This window comes from Pagrus pagrus (genome assembly GCF_965226575.1).
Source record: "Pagrus pagrus genome assembly, chromosome: 20".
Taxonomy (NCBI): Eukaryota; Metazoa; Chordata; class Actinopteri; order Spariformes; family Sparidae; genus Pagrus; species Pagrus pagrus.
The window spans coordinates 18,921,966-18,938,603 of NC_140207.1; the positions used below are offsets into that span (position 1 = coordinate 18,921,966).

Consider the following 16,638-nt stretch of genomic DNA (forward strand, 5'->3'; position numbering starts at 1 on the left):
TTGGCCAGCCGCCAGCGCCCTGTCAGGAGGAAGGGGGGGGAGATTGACAGACGGCTCGCTCGCGTGACAACCAGCCCTTGATCGGCCAGCTTCTCTCTCTCTCTTTCCCTCTCTCTCTCTGAGTTGGTGTTGCTCTCTCCGCTGTGGATTTCCTGTGCCTGTGGAGAGAGAGCAAGCGAGAGAGAGAGACAGAGAAGAAGAGCACTGAGGGAAGGGGGCGGGAATAGGCAAAGGAAGTGGCTGTAAGCCAACCCAACCTCAGCACACACATATGCACACACACACAGTTTTCTCTACTCACGCAAGCCTTGTGGGAGGGGAGGGAGGGACTGCTGTGCTGCACAGCGCTCGCATGTTCAAGTCCGGAGCTCTTCTTTTACAAGCCAAACACACAGCAGAGGATCAGCTGCCAAAAGATGGCACCCATGCTGCTGAAATCAGGGTGACAGAGAGTCTGAACACACAAAGATCACATGGTGGGTGTGGGGGATGTTTTTCAATTTTGAGTCATTTGAAAAACAACAGAACAAAATAAAAGTTTTGTGGAAAATGACTTTCTTACCAGTGGTGACAGTGGATTCATTCACCAGAATCATTTAGATCCCTTGCTTTTTTATGTTTTTAAGTAGCACTAAGTACTTCAGTAGAAGTAACAGTCCTGCATTAAAACTGTCAATTAAGTAATTATCAAAAGTAATGTTTAATTAACTATAAATTTACCACTTATAGTTAATCAAACATTAGTTAATAGTTACTTCACTGTTAACAAACACTGAAATGCTTTAAAGAACATTTATTAAGCAATTGTAAAGGTTGCTCATGTTTAATTAACTATAAATGTATAATTTATTAATGATGGTTATTATAAAGGGTTACCATCACAAGTCACCATAGCTGTCTTGAGTAACAGTACTTTCCACCACTGCTGGTGACTTATTTACATCCTCAAATAGACTCTAATTTGATTTCATCTTACAAATAACTTAAAGTTGACACTATAATGAAATGAAATTTCTAGAAACACTGCAATAGTTGCATTTAGCACCTGTTTGACTTGATTCGGGATAGCACGCATGCAGGTAAGGACCGTACAGCAGCTGGTGTTGTGTCTATGAGCAGCCATGCGTGAACACTTACCTGCTCCTCACTGCATACAGGAGCATGAGCTAAAGAATGGACCTGGAGTATTACCTACAGCTCAAAATGCATGCTACTCTTGTCCTCACGATTCATATAAAACGCTTTGAGTCATGCAACACTCTTCAACATAATGTCATGCCATGCCATCTTTGAATCCAGTGCTCTTATGTACAGGTCTGTATTGAAATATTCATCTCTGGCATTTTGCGAGACATTTCTTTGCGTTTTATATCTCCATTATCCCCAGAATGAAAGCATGTCAGTGACACCACAGGCCCGCAGAGACATCTCTCTTCCTTTTCTTCTTTCTGTTCTCTGTTTTCTCGTCATATTTCTCGTTTTCAGCTGTGCTTGGTACACTGGAAGGAAGTGGCTTTTGGAGGAGAAGGTATTGAAAACAGACAAACACACCCAGGCTGTTTTACACACCCGTGTGGCACAAGGCCAAACTCACCTCACCCCCTAGAGGTTGAAGAAATGAATACTGGATTAAAACACACATACATACACTCACACACTTCTTTTTTTTCTCATGTACTCATTTCTAGTCTCTGACAACAAGCAGCAGTGAAAATTTTGTAGAAGAGGGACAAATTTGGCAGCTTTTTCACCATAACAGAAGCACTAGAAGCAGTCTAATGCAATCATGACCAGATAGTTCCTCACTTCTTGTATCTATTTCGATCATATTCCCTTTCATAATATCACGTTATCTTTTCATTTCAACAAATCCAACTCGTATGATGTCATTAAAGGCTCCGTAGTCATTCTCTGAGCCAATTGAAATCCTGAGTGACTACAATTGTGCAAATTGAATCATACTGGAGCTGATGATTTGGCGGGTGGTCCTGATATTTTTTGCACCAAGTGGAAGTGGAAAGACAGAGCTGTTCATCTAAAGGAGCTAGACACGTTCAGCCTCACCCTTTGGCAGCATCCATATCCCTCTACCTGTCACTTTTTACTTAACACCCCGTCCTCACACCGAGCACTTAAACGCCTCACCATTACCTACTCTGTTTTCCTTTTTAGACCAGAGAGGGAGAAAATAGAGGCAAAGAAAAGCAAACTCGAAGACACGGGCGACGATGAATAAAGCCGGCATTGTTGGCAGAGGAAGTGCCGGTGCCGATAATTAATCATCCCATATGTTTGTCTTTCCTGACGCCGCATCCTCTCCAAAAGCTGCCGTAAGAGAGAAAACAAAAATACATGAGGCGTTGAAGGAGGAAAATAAAGAGGCTTATTAGATTCATTTCCCTCAGCACTACTTTCCACTGGATGGATGATTTTTGGGGTGATTCAAGAGAATGGTTTTGTGTGTGTGTGTGTGTGTGTGTGTGTGTGTGTGTGTGTGTGTGTGTGTGGCTGTCTGAGTCTATTTGTTTGTGTGCATTTGCACCTAGCAGAGGTGATGACAAAATACTTAACGTTATTACTGGCGTTTATGAGTTTGCGAAACTGCCTGTCACCAGCGTTTATCCAGAGTTTAAGCAGCACATTATGGCCTTTATTTTCACTCATAGCTTGAATAGACCTGCTGCTGCAACTGGTGGAATAAATAACTGAAAAAAGTTAATCCAGACAAAAATGTACATATGGGTGAAAAAAAAAAATGGGCGCATTAGCTTTGCGTGCTTCAGAGCGGATTTAAGAGACGGGAAACTCTTTCAGCATCACGAAATCGGTCGTTGATCGCCTGCGATGCCGAGTTGAACAAAGAAATGGTGGAGAGACGAGGAGGAGGAGGAGGGTGGAGGAGGGGTTGACGGGGGGAGGGATGGACAGAGGACAGGAGATGGAAGAAGGTTAAAGGGGGAGGAACGGAAGCTGAAATGGGGTTATTTGATGGGGGTGGGGACTATATGAAGCATCAGAAGATACATACATTTATACTTAGATAGTTTTTTATAATGAGGCTATGGTGTGTGTGTGTGTGTTGGTGTGTGTGTGTGTATGTGTTGCGTGACTAATCTGTGCCTGCTACAATGAGTGACGGAGCGTAGGGCTGATCTCTTGGAGTGAGCCACATGCCCCCTGACAGCACACCCATAAGAGAAACACGCAAACATGCCTACAACACGCAACACACACACGTCACCAATGCTCATGTGACAGTTCTGCACGCCACTCTCGTATAGGCTAATTGCATATATACACACTGTGGCCTGGTAGTAGGTAGGCCTTACTTAGTGTGACTTATTTTTTGATATTTTTACAACTTTGGTAATTCTACTTTATTTAATATCAGATGGTACGTGAGCAGGAGAGTGATGAAGAGGCAGGCTGGCATTGACATTCTTTAAATTGTCCAAGTGGTTTGAAATACAGAAAGCCCTTAAAGGACTCTTCCGAGGACCTTCTTTGAGATCCAAAGGCAAAATTTCCTTTTGTGTTTCCCCACTTGACAAAAAGGTCAGAGGTCAGGCTCAGCTAGAGAACAGCAGCGCTTGATGCTTTAGCAGCGATGACGCTCGTCTTCACAGAATAGTAAAACGGAGAACATTTCAGGCCCTTTTTGCAGTGCAGATAAGTCGATTTCAACACATAGTCTCCTGTTGAGTTTTCAGTGGTTACAATTGGTCCTGGCAGCCTCTTAAACATGATCATTTTCACCATGAATGAATGAATTTTCTCTCTTCATCAGCACATTATGTTCCATTCAAAAGATAAAATAAGACTTAAAACTTCCAGATGTTTCCAATGCTGTCTTCTACATCCTTGTGGAAGCTTTGCGTGTGCATGCAGCCGTATCGTGTGAGAAGAATCCCGTAAAGTCATGAAATCCTCCACTGTTTTGTCTTGTTAGACAGGCCCACCACACAGACTAATACCTGGCGTTAGTGCAGTGCAAAAGGAGACTGTTACAGTTAATGTGTCCGCCACATGTCTGAGAGTCGGTCCAACTCGCTCGCTGCCATATCGCAAGACAGAGGCTGTGGGAGAATTGTTACTGTGGAGAATCATTGTTGTTGTCATTCTCAACATTTCCTGTGTTGACTTGTCTCTTTATTCTGAGTGTGCAACATGCAATATATTTAAGTCAAGAATTTGAACTATATAAGGTGTGCTTGATTTTACCTCCCAGGCCGTGAATGCAGCATATTTGAGCATACAACCACGCTTGTTTAAGGTTGATAACATCAAGGAGTGACTTTCTTCTTTTGTTATCATTTTTTACATCGTTGATCGCACAAGTTCTCACTTATCCTTTTTGTTTTTGTGTCTTCTAGTGAACCCAGATAAGACCTCCAGGAAGCACGTCAACAGCACAGCATCCTCTAACCCTGAACCCAGGAAAGAGAGCCTCCCACTGGGCAACACAGTCAATGAAAGCAGCCTCCTCCTGGAGGTAAGAAACCATATGGCTGTTTCCCGTATGTGTGTGTTGTGTGTATGTGTGTGTGCAACCCTTGTTCATATTCACTTGAACAGAAAGTCTAGCGCACATTAAACTTTTTTTTCTTTTCAATAGCATCACTTTTTACATTTTCCTGTACTTCACCGTCTGTGAAAATAAGCCTCGCTAGCTGGTATACACGCCAGTCAGGAGACCATTTTTGTCCGAGTGGCTGAGTGTGAATTTGGAAGGGGGGGAGGAGGGCTTTTTAGTGTGTTTGTGTGTATGCGTGTGTGCCCTTCGCCCTTTGCCCTGACCTCCTTTGCCAAGCCGTGGTGTTGCGTGACATAAGGGTGAGACGGGAGTGTCAGAGTTGATGAAGGAGGTGGGGACTCACACTCGCTGGCGGCTCGAGCATCCAGTCATGTGTGTGTGTTTGTCTGCATGAGGCATCTCTGTCTGAATGCATGTGGTCGTGTGTGAAAGTGAGCAGAAGATAGTGAGAAGAGCACACCAAGCCTGTCAACAGCAATCAGAGCCAAGACAAGATTTGTTTTTTGTCAGTTCACCTCAGACATTTAATCAGATTTTGACCAGATTTTAAAGTGTTTATATTTCAGGGTATGACAAGTACTTTCGTGTTATTTTGACTCAATATCAGGTCAGCCAGTTGAATTCGGCTGTGATTAATACACACACATTGCACACAATGCACATTTTGAACATACACTTGTGAAGATATTTTGTTGAGTTCCTAGAAAAGCAAATGTTTCTGATGAAGGCATCAGAGCAGACAGGGTGGTGTAATCACTCACATACACACAGCAACACTACATGGGACTGCGAGAACATCATATCATTGCTACACACTCAATATCCTAATGGCTATCGGCCAAACGGCGTATTATGACACTGATCATCGGCCAACAACTGCTTGCTCACACACACACACACCCACAGAGCTGAGCTGATTCACTGATGCTTCTGTTAACGTGTTAGGTTGTCTCAATGGGCTGGTAAACAAAGGGAGAGATTGACCGTAGTGATGTGCTGCCTCCTGTTGCGTGACTCAACCTGCACCGGGGCCTCACAGCAAATTGTGCATTAGTTGTTATGGTGATAGGATCCCGAGAGAGGGAAGAAACAAATATCTGTGTGTGTGTGTGTGTGTGTGTATGTGTGTTTGGTGGGACTGCAAGTCTTTGTAAGTGTATGTTAACAGTATGTTAGTGTGCTTATACTGTATTTACAATATTGTGCTCTTTATATATAAACAAGATATGTTAACATATAAATAAAAAGTTGCACAGCCATGTGAAAAGCTCTGTGAGGTTGTATGGTACATGTCTACACGGGCGTTTTTGGACGTTTCTGAGCATTGGACGCTTGATCAACACAGGCTACACCCTTGCGAAAACTCCCTGGTTGCACATAATTGCACGATCGCCACTCATGGGCCTTCAGCTCCTGAATTTCAAAGCAGACCAACATGGTGGCTCATTTGGAAACTTTCTCTTATATTTAGAAAATAGCTCACTGAAAAGTGTTTTTCTGAAGATATATTAGGCGTAAGCAGGATGTTACCATTATCAATGACCATGTTCACTTAATACCAATGGCCGACATTGTCATTCCTTGAGCCACACCAATAGCATGGCTCCAAACTTTAAAAACTAATGTGTTTCTTATGTGTGACTGAGGTTTCTTTCATTGGCTGATATCCAACATTTTGTCCAAATATAATTCAATACATCAGAATCCTATATTAGTCTGACCTCAGTATGTGTGTGTAGGCTGTGGGTGTGTTCCCGATGGCAGAAGGTCTCCATGTTAGTCATGACCTCATCATCACTGCTTTCATCTCACTCTGACAGCTAGACAGAGGGGAAACCAAAGAAACCCTGTTGAAACAATGAGACAAGGCTGCCCCTACACCACAACCACCACCACCACCATCTTCTACCTTTTCTCCTCCCCTCCCATGTTTCCAAATCCAGTGAACCAATATTTTATTTTGGGCTCTGCGTGCAAAGCGCCTCTTAAGATTTGTAAGTCAAAGCTTTTAGTCTCCCTGGGGCAGTTATGGGAGCCGGGGGCGTCGTAGTTGCAGATATGTGGTGGAGCGGGCCAGCAGCAGGTGCCTGTTTCCATTATCTAAAGGCTTCAGTATGCAAGGAACTCAGGGAACTGTGAATGGAGGAAACATACAAAAACAGCATTCATGCGCATTCTTTCTTTCTTTCTTGAACTCGTTTCCCCATTATCCTAGAGAAAGACACATTTTTGTTTATAAGGAAAACAGAAAATTTTGATAGTTTAATATAGATAGTTTTAATAAACTGTAAATGGGATGTCCTTTTCCAACATAAATGGTGGGTGTTCCCATACTGAAAAATAAATGCAATGTATTAATTCATAATATATTTGCCAAGCATTCCATTTTTAAGAGTCAATTGCAGCACGCAACGTACAAAATGTAGTGTTTCTGTCCAAGGTCTATTGGTTCCAGAAGAATAAAAATGTCAATGTCCTTTAAAAACAAAATGGGTTGCAGAGATTTAATGTGGCATTTCAATGACTTGGAAAAGGAATGGAGAAAGGTGAAAGAGCTAAATAAACCAAAATGAACCCAACATGTAAATCCAAGAAGCGATACGTTTTAACTGCTCCTTTTTTTTTCATACACTACGCTGAATTAGAGGAAATCTGTCATTACAGTACAGCTGTGGACTTCATTACACAGCAAAAAGCTACACCTGAACACCTTATCTCTCTGTAGACACATGGTTTTGATACAGTAAAAAATCCAGATTATCAAATTCTTGGTCTAGACATTTTTCGTATTTTGGCATGTAACATTTGGACAAAATGTTTTCATAAATATATTAGATTTGGCCCAGACATGCTGTAACCAGATGTTTGCACAGCCCCAAGTGACCAATATATTAAGTATATTGGGTAAGCTATACTAAGCTATGTTGATCCCGCATTACCATATCTTCATTTCAAAAGCTTTGGAGCAGTCCAAAAGATGCTGTGTGCCTTTTATTGTGACAGGCACACGCAGAACTTTGATGCCCAAATCTTGCTGAGTAAGAGCTGAGTCAAGTTAAAAATCCGGAAAAATGATTCCTTGCACAGCAGATATATATTCATGTATGTGGCGTTTCTCTATTTCTGAGTGCTTGCTGGAGAAAGCAGTGTGTCTGTTGGTGTGTCTTGAGTCCATGGGGGTCACCCTCCCCCTGGATGGCATGAACACGTTTCGGCTGACCTTGTCAAACAACATCTGCATCCACACTGCCGAGGACCTGAGTCATCTTCCCATCCCTGCTCCCCTCCCCCATCATATATGTTTCTCACATATTGCCATGTCATTATCCAGATATGTTTTTTGTCGCAGCATGACTCAAAGACCACTGGGTTTTAGGGACAAATTGCTCTATTCGCAATCACAGACAGGTATCAGGTTGCATTACATGGTTGAGATGGAGCATGTGCAGTGACCGGAGCGTTACACCGCTCGCTAAGGCAATCAGATCACTGTTAGGAGAAAGAGAACGAGGGAGACATGGAGGAGAAGTGAGTATGAGTGTGAATTGAAAGGCCACAGGGATATATAGCGCAGGCACACACACACACACACACACACACACACACACACACACACACACACACACACACACACACCAGGGAAGACCTGCATAGTCTCGCAGTAAAATAGAGGTGACAGACTCTGGCAGCAGCAGTCACGCAAGTCAAGTAGCCTCGCAGTTGTCACGCTATCACAGCTGTGCGCACATGCAAACACATGCACACACTGGAAGACCTCTCGCCCTCTTCCACGTCTCCTTCCTGTGTTTTCTTTTTTTCTCCCACACTCTCGCTTCCATCTCCATCTGTCCAACCCTTGCCATTCGACTGAGGCCAGTTATGTATTTATTTAAATTTTCTTTTTAATCAACACTCGTAAGCCCGCCGGCCAAACACATTATTCCCCACCATGTGCACGGGTGTGAGGGAAAAGTGGGAGAGAGACTGTGTTTGTGTCAGGAGTTTCTCTGCTTTTAATCAGTGTGTTTGATATCACAAATCAAAGCGCGTTTCCAGTCAAACAGACTTGATCATCAAAGTCAGTAATATGAAATACATTGGTTTAAAGGGGAGCAAAATGCTGCGCATGTCATCCTCAAGTTAACTGCTTTGAGTCTAAATTCCCCCAGTAAAATTTGCTTTTAAAAGTCTTTCAAAAGCAGCATTTTGCATTACAAATCAGTGAGTTTTATTTGGCCCACTCTGCTCCATAACCATCTGTCTTTCATTCCTTCTCCAGTGTTGTATTATTCTATCTTTTGTTCCATTTTCACTGTTATTTGCTGTTCTGAGAATTATGGAAAGAATGATATAAATTGAACATTCTGGCGTCAAATTCTGGCTCAAAGAGTTATTGAATTATTGTACAGTTATGACTGCAACCGCAGTTGGGTCGCGAATGAAACCATTTGACTCTGTTGCACTGTGTTTCTGCTGGCATCCATGTAATCTAAAGTTGGCTTTGACAAGACCAATTAAACGCAGTTGTTTGTGTTTGTCAATAATGTATTTGCACTTGAGTATATTTGCTGCATGAGCTGCCATGAGTCAACGTCTAATCCTCTCTCTCTTTGCGTGTGCGTGTGTGTGTGTAGTCTCTGACAGGCTTTGCCTTGGTGGTGAGCAGTGATGGGATGGTCTTTTATGCCTCCTCCACCATTGTGGACTATCTGGGATTTCATCAGGTGAGTTGAACAGCTCAGTTATATTTTATATGTGCAACACTGCAACTGTAACTGTTGTACTGCTGTATAATGAAGGTGTAATACTGTATGATGAGCATTTCAACAGAAAGATAGTAGGCAGTGTCATATTTCATTCAACAATAGAAAAAGGAGGTGTGTTGTAGTTTCTTCCCTCTTAACTCAGCTTCCAGCACAACTTGTCATGTTTTCGACAAATTTTCTGTAGTCCAGTGGCCTCCTGCCCGAGGCTGAGGTAACCTGAATCCATCGAAGTATTTCAGGAATGTAGTACGCAAAAACAATGTTAATATTCATCAATTTCTTGGTCTCATTAATATTAAGTTTTTCGTCTTTGTCGGACCCGTCTCGGTTCAACTTGCCTCAAATTAATAATGTTAGGAAATATAAGAAATATTTAGATATACTGAAATATTTAGTTTCTTCCAGTCTAATCGAGTCTTCTAATCTAACTCTCCTCAAGAAAGCGACTAATCCTTTTTAATAGTTATTGTAGTTTAATAAGTTATATATTCAATCATAAAATAACTTTTTTTCCAAAGGTAAGCTAATAAATCCACCCTGGTAGCCTCTTACACACCGTACAGTATAAGGTTTTTTATTCAACAAGATCCTCTTTTTCATCCTCGGCTGATCCTCTCGGTTCTCCTCCATCCGTCCCTTTCTACTCACTTTCCTTTCCATCTTCTGGTTAATGAGCCAGAGTAAACGTCTCTCTTTCATTCAGCCTCCCTGCCGCTGATAACTCTATCTAGAGGGCAGAGTGAACCCACTAAGTTGCAGCTATAAGAGGCCACAGGAAGGTGAAGCCCTCCGTTTCACCCCGAGATACACTGAGGGTGTCTGCCTGTGTGTGTGTGCGCGTGCGCGTGTGTGTAGGGGTGTGTGTTTGTGTGGGCACTGATAAGTCACCAATGGTTTAGCTTCCTTCCTCTCCCGCGGCTATACCCAGTCAGTCATTAATTATGGATGATATCAACACGGACTCGCCTGTCCTGCGATGCTGAAATCATCCCTCTCCTTCAAAACCATGAATAAAGTGCTTTTCACTGTTAAAATCCCTCCCTTGCCCTCACGTCTTCTTACACACACACACACACACACACACACACACAATGCACACTGACACTTTGGGATAAAAATTCTTCTGCTACAGCGCTCCCACTTGGCTTACAAGCGGACGGGGGCAATAACCCAGCGCCATGAAATCGACATGAAAACCAAAGCGGTCTGAAGGATCGTGCCACAGTGTGTGTGCAGGGTGGCATGGGAGCCAGTAGAGACAGACAAAGGACATTACAACTGTAAGGTGCATTTAATGTGTGTGGGTCAGTCACCATGTGGGATGTCTTACATTTCCATTCAAATGAGAAATTAGTGAACTCGTATTCTCGCAAAATGTCGACATATTCAGCATCGTAGGCTATTTCGAGGCCACCAGCACCCTCCTTTTTTAAAACTGCCATGTTTTGCATGGCCCTCAAACGTTATGATGAATAATCATCATACAGGGATCCAGAAGTTTTTAATATTTCAAGTCACCAAAGTTGCCAGATCCTCTTATGAAAGACAATCTACACATGTCACCGTAACATTGCAACCCACAACCATAGACAGTATAATAGCCGATTCAAAAGGCGTGTTTGCAGCTGCCCTCTATGCAGGCAGACAGGCCGGCTAACTTAAGGTTAGGGCAGGGCAGGATGGTGTTCCAGCTGTAAAATGTAAATACCATACCCCCCGTCTCACGCCAGAAAACCTCCAATATTTTGAAACTTAAATGTTGGCAGGCATTGACTTAAGTGGATTACCAACAAACAAACTGACATTGCCATCCCTCGAGCCAGCTAAGAGAAGCGAAGACAAGACTTTATTGATTCCTCACTGAGAAAATTCACTTCACATTCACAAAAGACCTGATTCTACGTTTGCATTTAAACAAGGAACAAGTGAACCTACAAAAATTATGAATATTAAGGATCAGGAACGTTCACCATGTTCATTGCCTCTGATATAATATCGGCTGGAGAGCGACAGCACTATCATGCCACATCAATATTTTGAGTTCGACAAAAACAGGTACACACTTTACTTGCTAAAGAGGAAGTTACTAGGGGTTGTTAGCAATGGTTATTAGGCAGTGTTGGCTCAGGAGTCAAAGCATCCCAGCATGCAACGCAGTTTTTGATAAGATCATCAAAGGCAGAAAATCAGTGTTTATCCACATACAAGATCAACTTCAAATTCAATTCATGTAGCTCTCTGTGCTAGCATATGTTGTCAATACTGAGAACGACATACATTTGAATGCATGCCGTTCTATACGAGAAACCCAAGGTTTAATATGTTTCTGACCGTAAACAGTTGAACCCTGCAGTGTGTAGAAAAATAAAATCTTTCTTTAAGTACTCAAAGATCATTATGTTATATTTAAGAGATGGATCAAAACATCATCTTAGCCTTTCCCACATGTTCAACTCTTACAAAGGACCAAAGGACCTATTGGTTGTTTTTAAGTCCCATAGTTTGCCTCTAAGGCCTTGACAACATGTCACATCATTTGGAGCCCACAATTGTAGTCAGAAGGACACTTATCCTTAATATACCACAGAAAAAAAGAAAAGAGAACGCTTCACTAAGTAGTGCCACAAGAAAGCCCTGGAGAAGAGCAGAAAACCTCCACTGGCCTTTGATCCCATTTGTTACTGGGGCAGTTAGCCTTTGAAGGTCAGCGAAAATATCACTTATTCTCCATTTCTTTCCCTCTTCTTTTCCTCTCTGTGTTTTTTACGAGAAACATAAACAATAGTCACTCGATCCGTCTGTCTGCCTGACTGCCGGTAGGGAACCAAAACCACAGTACGAAGCGCCCGCCGAAGACGGTGGGAACAGATTGTGTTTTCAGAGGCAGGCGATCAAAAACCCTCGCGTGCCACCAGTGTGGAAATTATGGAGCGAGCGCAGGGAGGAGGGAGAGAGGGAAGAGGAGAAGGTTGAACATTTTAGTGAGGAATCTGTCATGGAATGACAGAAAGCAAAGCTATTGCTGGAAAAGAGCGAGAGGCATGACGAGAGTGGGCTAGAACCCGACTTACTTTGTGTGTGTGTCTGTGTGTGTGTGTGTGTGTGTGTGTGTGTGTGTGTGGACGGGGAGGGTAAGCTGGGCTGGACTGCTGTTCGGGAGCTGGTGTCACGCGATGTTTGACAAACACAGCTGCCCTCACTGGCCCTACAGCTGCCCGTAGACTGTTACTGTACTGGGCAAATGCTCCTGCTTGTGTGTATGTGCAGTGTGAATGTATGTTTCTGTGACTTCCAGTGACTTTGTGTTTACAGTATGGTCCTTGTGTGTTTGATCGGGGAAGTTGGCATGCTCCCTGGGAATCCTGAGGCAGACTTAGTGTATCTGAGCAGCAATGGCAGGAATCTCCCCTCCAAACTGCAGCTAAACTACAAGCTGCAGTGATGGCAGCAAAGTCACAGTGCAGACGATGCTGTGTTTCTTAAGACTTTCAGGAGATCACATGACGACAAAGGTTGTCTAAAACTGGAAATGGCTCTGGCCAACTGTCATGACCAAGATCATGTCTTGATAAAATATTTTATCTAAGAAATTTCCTCAACAAAATCCACTCAATTTTCCCCACAGACCGACGTGATGCACCAGAACGTGTTTGACTACATCCACATAGACGACCGTCAGGAGTTCAGACGTCAGCTCCACTGGGCCATGTGTCCTCCGCAGCACCAGGGGACATCGGCTCACCAGGACAGCCAGCTACCTGCAGGGACTGGTGGGTATAGGGTGACCATGGGTGAAATTCAGGAGAGGGGAGTTGAGTTTGGGCGGGGTCATGTGCCCATTATGGGCGTGGTCTTTCATGCATTATATTTATTGTCAGCAAAAAGTTAAAGATGTCAAAACTCAACATCAAAATGTATTTGTTCATGAAGTTAATTGTGTGTCATTCTCCTCCATCTTTCATTATTACATCTCAGGTGAAGACTTTGTTGTGAGCAGCCTGTTCCATTCTCCAGAGGCCGGGGGAATCCCTCCTGAGCTCTCCTGCTTTCTCAACAGATGTTTCATTGCCCGAGTCCGATGCCTCCTGGACAGCACCTCTGGATTCTTGGTGAGTGGTCTGAACCAAAGTGAACATTAACTTCAGTTTTCAAGGCAATAAAATCTATGTAAAACAGAGAAGTGCAGAATATTGCACTGAAATGTAAGCATGGGGTGAATGTTGCCCACTTTCTGGGAGAAGACCCAGGCCTATAAAAAATATTATGACTCCTTTGGTGCAGCAATTTTTAATTTTAATGTGTACAATTATTTATAGCTGTATTGCAAGGCGTTATGAGGTAATTGGGTGCATGGACACAGCAGCGGAATAGGAGCCTGGTTCATCCCTCATGGCTGTGACGAGGGTGGTTTGGAGAAGAGCAGTGGAAAAGCTGCCCTGATGACAGAGCAACAAGAATATGGGTTTGGACCATTTCATCAGGGTCAATAGAGTTCACTGTCACCAAGTCTGCTCTGGTTGCACTGACTCTGGCTGCACAACAGAAATTCTAGATGGCAATTTTCTGACATATACTGGAAGCATCTGTAGCCAACTAGTGAGCAAATATTGCTAAGATGCTTTCCTCATCACTCAACATAATTGCATTGAAGACACATAAGTTGTAATGTAATGCGATGTACTCATTCTGCTAGAAAATAAAATGCGCTAGCCGCAGTAGCAGCAGGGCTTGATGGATGGCGATGTTGGAACTAATAAAATTCAAACTGTAATTTCTGTTTACCGCTAAGTAGCCAAAGTTTGCATGTTAGCAGGCGAAACTAAGAAGGTGAACCTGTTACCTCCAATTACCTGCTTAACAGGTGCATTACTTACTAAACAGCAGTATGCTAGCATTGTAACTGTGAGCATGTTAGCATGGTGAGTTTAGCACTTAGCTCAAAGCATCATTGTGTGTACGTACAGCCTCAAAAACCTGCTAGCATAACTGTAGACTCTTATTGGCTGAGCATACCAAAACGCAGGGCTAGAAATGCAGCGCGATGCCACGTGTTGCATTTTTGTCCCGGTTTTTGGAAGTTTAAATAATTTAAATTTTTCAGCGCAAGGCGAGGAGTCGTACTGCTTTTTCCATTAAAGGTGCAATATGTAAGAATTAACAACCTCTTTAATTCATACTCAAAACAATTAGGGGGCAGCACATGACCAGAGTAACTGCTAATTGCTGCTAACTGTAGCTATAGTTAGCTAGTTAGCTCAGTTAGCCGTGCAGCTTGCGGTCCAGACTGGGAGCTCAGAGTCGTATCACAAAAAAGGATGGGCCAAAGCTAGCTGGTTAGCAATCCTAACTCCTGTTAGTTATCTCTGCAACACAATACATAGATGTCTTTGACATATTGTAAAAACATGCACAAAAAGATATCTTTAAGGGGCATTGGAGATGGAGACCATTGGATATACTCAAACCAGTCAATTTTTCTTCTCTCCTAGACTATGCAATTCCAGGGCCGGCTGAAGTTCCTCAACGGTCAGAAAAAGAAGTCGACCTCCGGGGCTCCGGTACCTCCCCAGCTGGCTCTGTTCTGCATAGGTGTACCCCTCCTACTGCCCTCCATCACTGAGATGAAAATGAAGAACATGTTGATGCGGGGAAAGAACAAGGGAGGACCAGGAGGGATTATCTCTGCACTGGAGCATGGGTAAGAGGGCATGGAACCTCATACATACGTGTGACATCCCTGCTACTTAAAAGTTTCACAGTGTGCGCTAGTGTAAATCCACTGATAGTTTTAATGGGGGTGCTATACTGTAATTAAAGGTCAAGCTTTTTAACACAAACTTGATGTCTCAGAGTCATCCAAATTTGAGGTCTGATGCGTTTTGGCACCTTGTTATGGCCTCTAGAGATTACATTGATTTGTCTGATGGGAGAGCTACAAGTAAAGGTCAAAACATTTAAACCTTGAAAGGCCACAGCCGTGACATCAGTTAAGTTTTGTTAAAGCTTAGAGTTCTGATGCACATTGTCACCCTCATAATTTATACAGTTTACATGTAAAAGCATACTTAGTGACTGCGTTGACTAAGCGTTAAAAGAAACATTCAAAAAAGTGAGAGAAAGTGTGGAGAGTGCTAAAAGATTAAATGGGCATCAGTCCTAACATGTCATATATCCATTTTTTAGTTTATTTTCCAGAGATACCAGCTTATTACCTAGCAACAGCTTTATGAACACACAAGCGTTTAGCCTGAGACTCAGTTACCAACACATACATAATCCCTTTTCCTCACCCAGCAGGCTCTGACACCAAACCAAACGAGCGCTGGACACCTTACCTGTGGCCAATTAGGAGCAAATACATGTCTCAGCTTGGATAAGGCCCTCTGCGCTTCATGCATCATTAACTATGTTGGAAGGCTGAGAGGCCAAGAGTTGAGCTGTAGTCAGGAAGCAGAGCCCTACCACCCCCTCTGCTGTTCAGTCCCGCTCAGCATCAGCCAGGGAAACACGGATAAGGTTAGATTTCTTTAGAAAAATACCAATTAGTTATAAGTGGACAGCATGTTGGCTGGTTGGCTTAGGAGGCCATGAAGTTTATAGGTTGAGGGTTGAGCCATCAGTTTGACTCAACTGTCATGCACACATATATACATACACATATATATACATGGCACCTGATTTAAAGGAAAAAGTGCTTGAGAATGTGTATATTTGTATATTTGATTTTGTTGAATAGACACAAAATACCTCCCATGTGCTGTCAGGATCCACTAATAGATATTACCCACTATGGAAATGTGTTTCTCCACATGTGCTGCATACAACTTTAGATCATAAAAGTTCTTCACATCAAAACAGATTTACTTTTACTAAGGATATATATATCGCTATAGAACAAACAGTACTTCAGATATACTTACTTAAAGATCTCTACTCTAATACAACTGTAATCCAATAACACTAATCTAAAGCCTTAGCTGCTGTTCTCATCTTATCATTAGTGGTTAATGAACCAGTTGATCAGAACCAGGAACAAAACATGTTTAGAAATAAAATGTGTCATTATCAACAATTGTTTGAAATGGCCCTTTTTCAACATAAGGAATATATGTGCAATATGTAATAATAAAAATGTATTTTTTTAATAAATGTTATTAGCCAAGCTTGCTTAACATAGTAAAAAGTTAATTCAAATTGCAGAAAAGAATGTTCTTAGTTGTTTAGTTGCCTTATTCAAGCTTCCACTTACATAATAATCAACATACTGATGTACTGTATGATAAGAAATGTGCTGTGGTGTCTGATCAAAAATGTTCACAGTGCAACAAGTTCAAAAAC

At 42.5% G+C, this 16,638-nt stretch overlaps 1 protein-coding gene across 1 annotated transcript in view; it reads left to right on the plus strand.

Moving 5' to 3' along the window:
- ahrra (aryl-hydrocarbon receptor repressor a) overlaps positions 1 to 16,638 on the plus strand; it is a 66,920-nt gene that overhangs the window by 46,287 nt on the left and 3,995 nt on the right. The window contains exons 4-8 of the mRNA XM_084340564.1: positions 4,374 to 4,492; positions 9,169 to 9,258; positions 12,926 to 13,070; positions 13,276 to 13,409; positions 14,790 to 14,998. Of these exons, the coding sequence (XP_084196690.1) occupies positions 4,374 to 4,492; positions 9,169 to 9,258; positions 12,926 to 13,070; positions 13,276 to 13,409; positions 14,790 to 14,998 (697 nt within the window). The remainder of the gene's footprint in view (positions 1 to 4,373; positions 4,493 to 9,168; positions 9,259 to 12,925; positions 13,071 to 13,275; positions 13,410 to 14,789; positions 14,999 to 16,638) is intronic.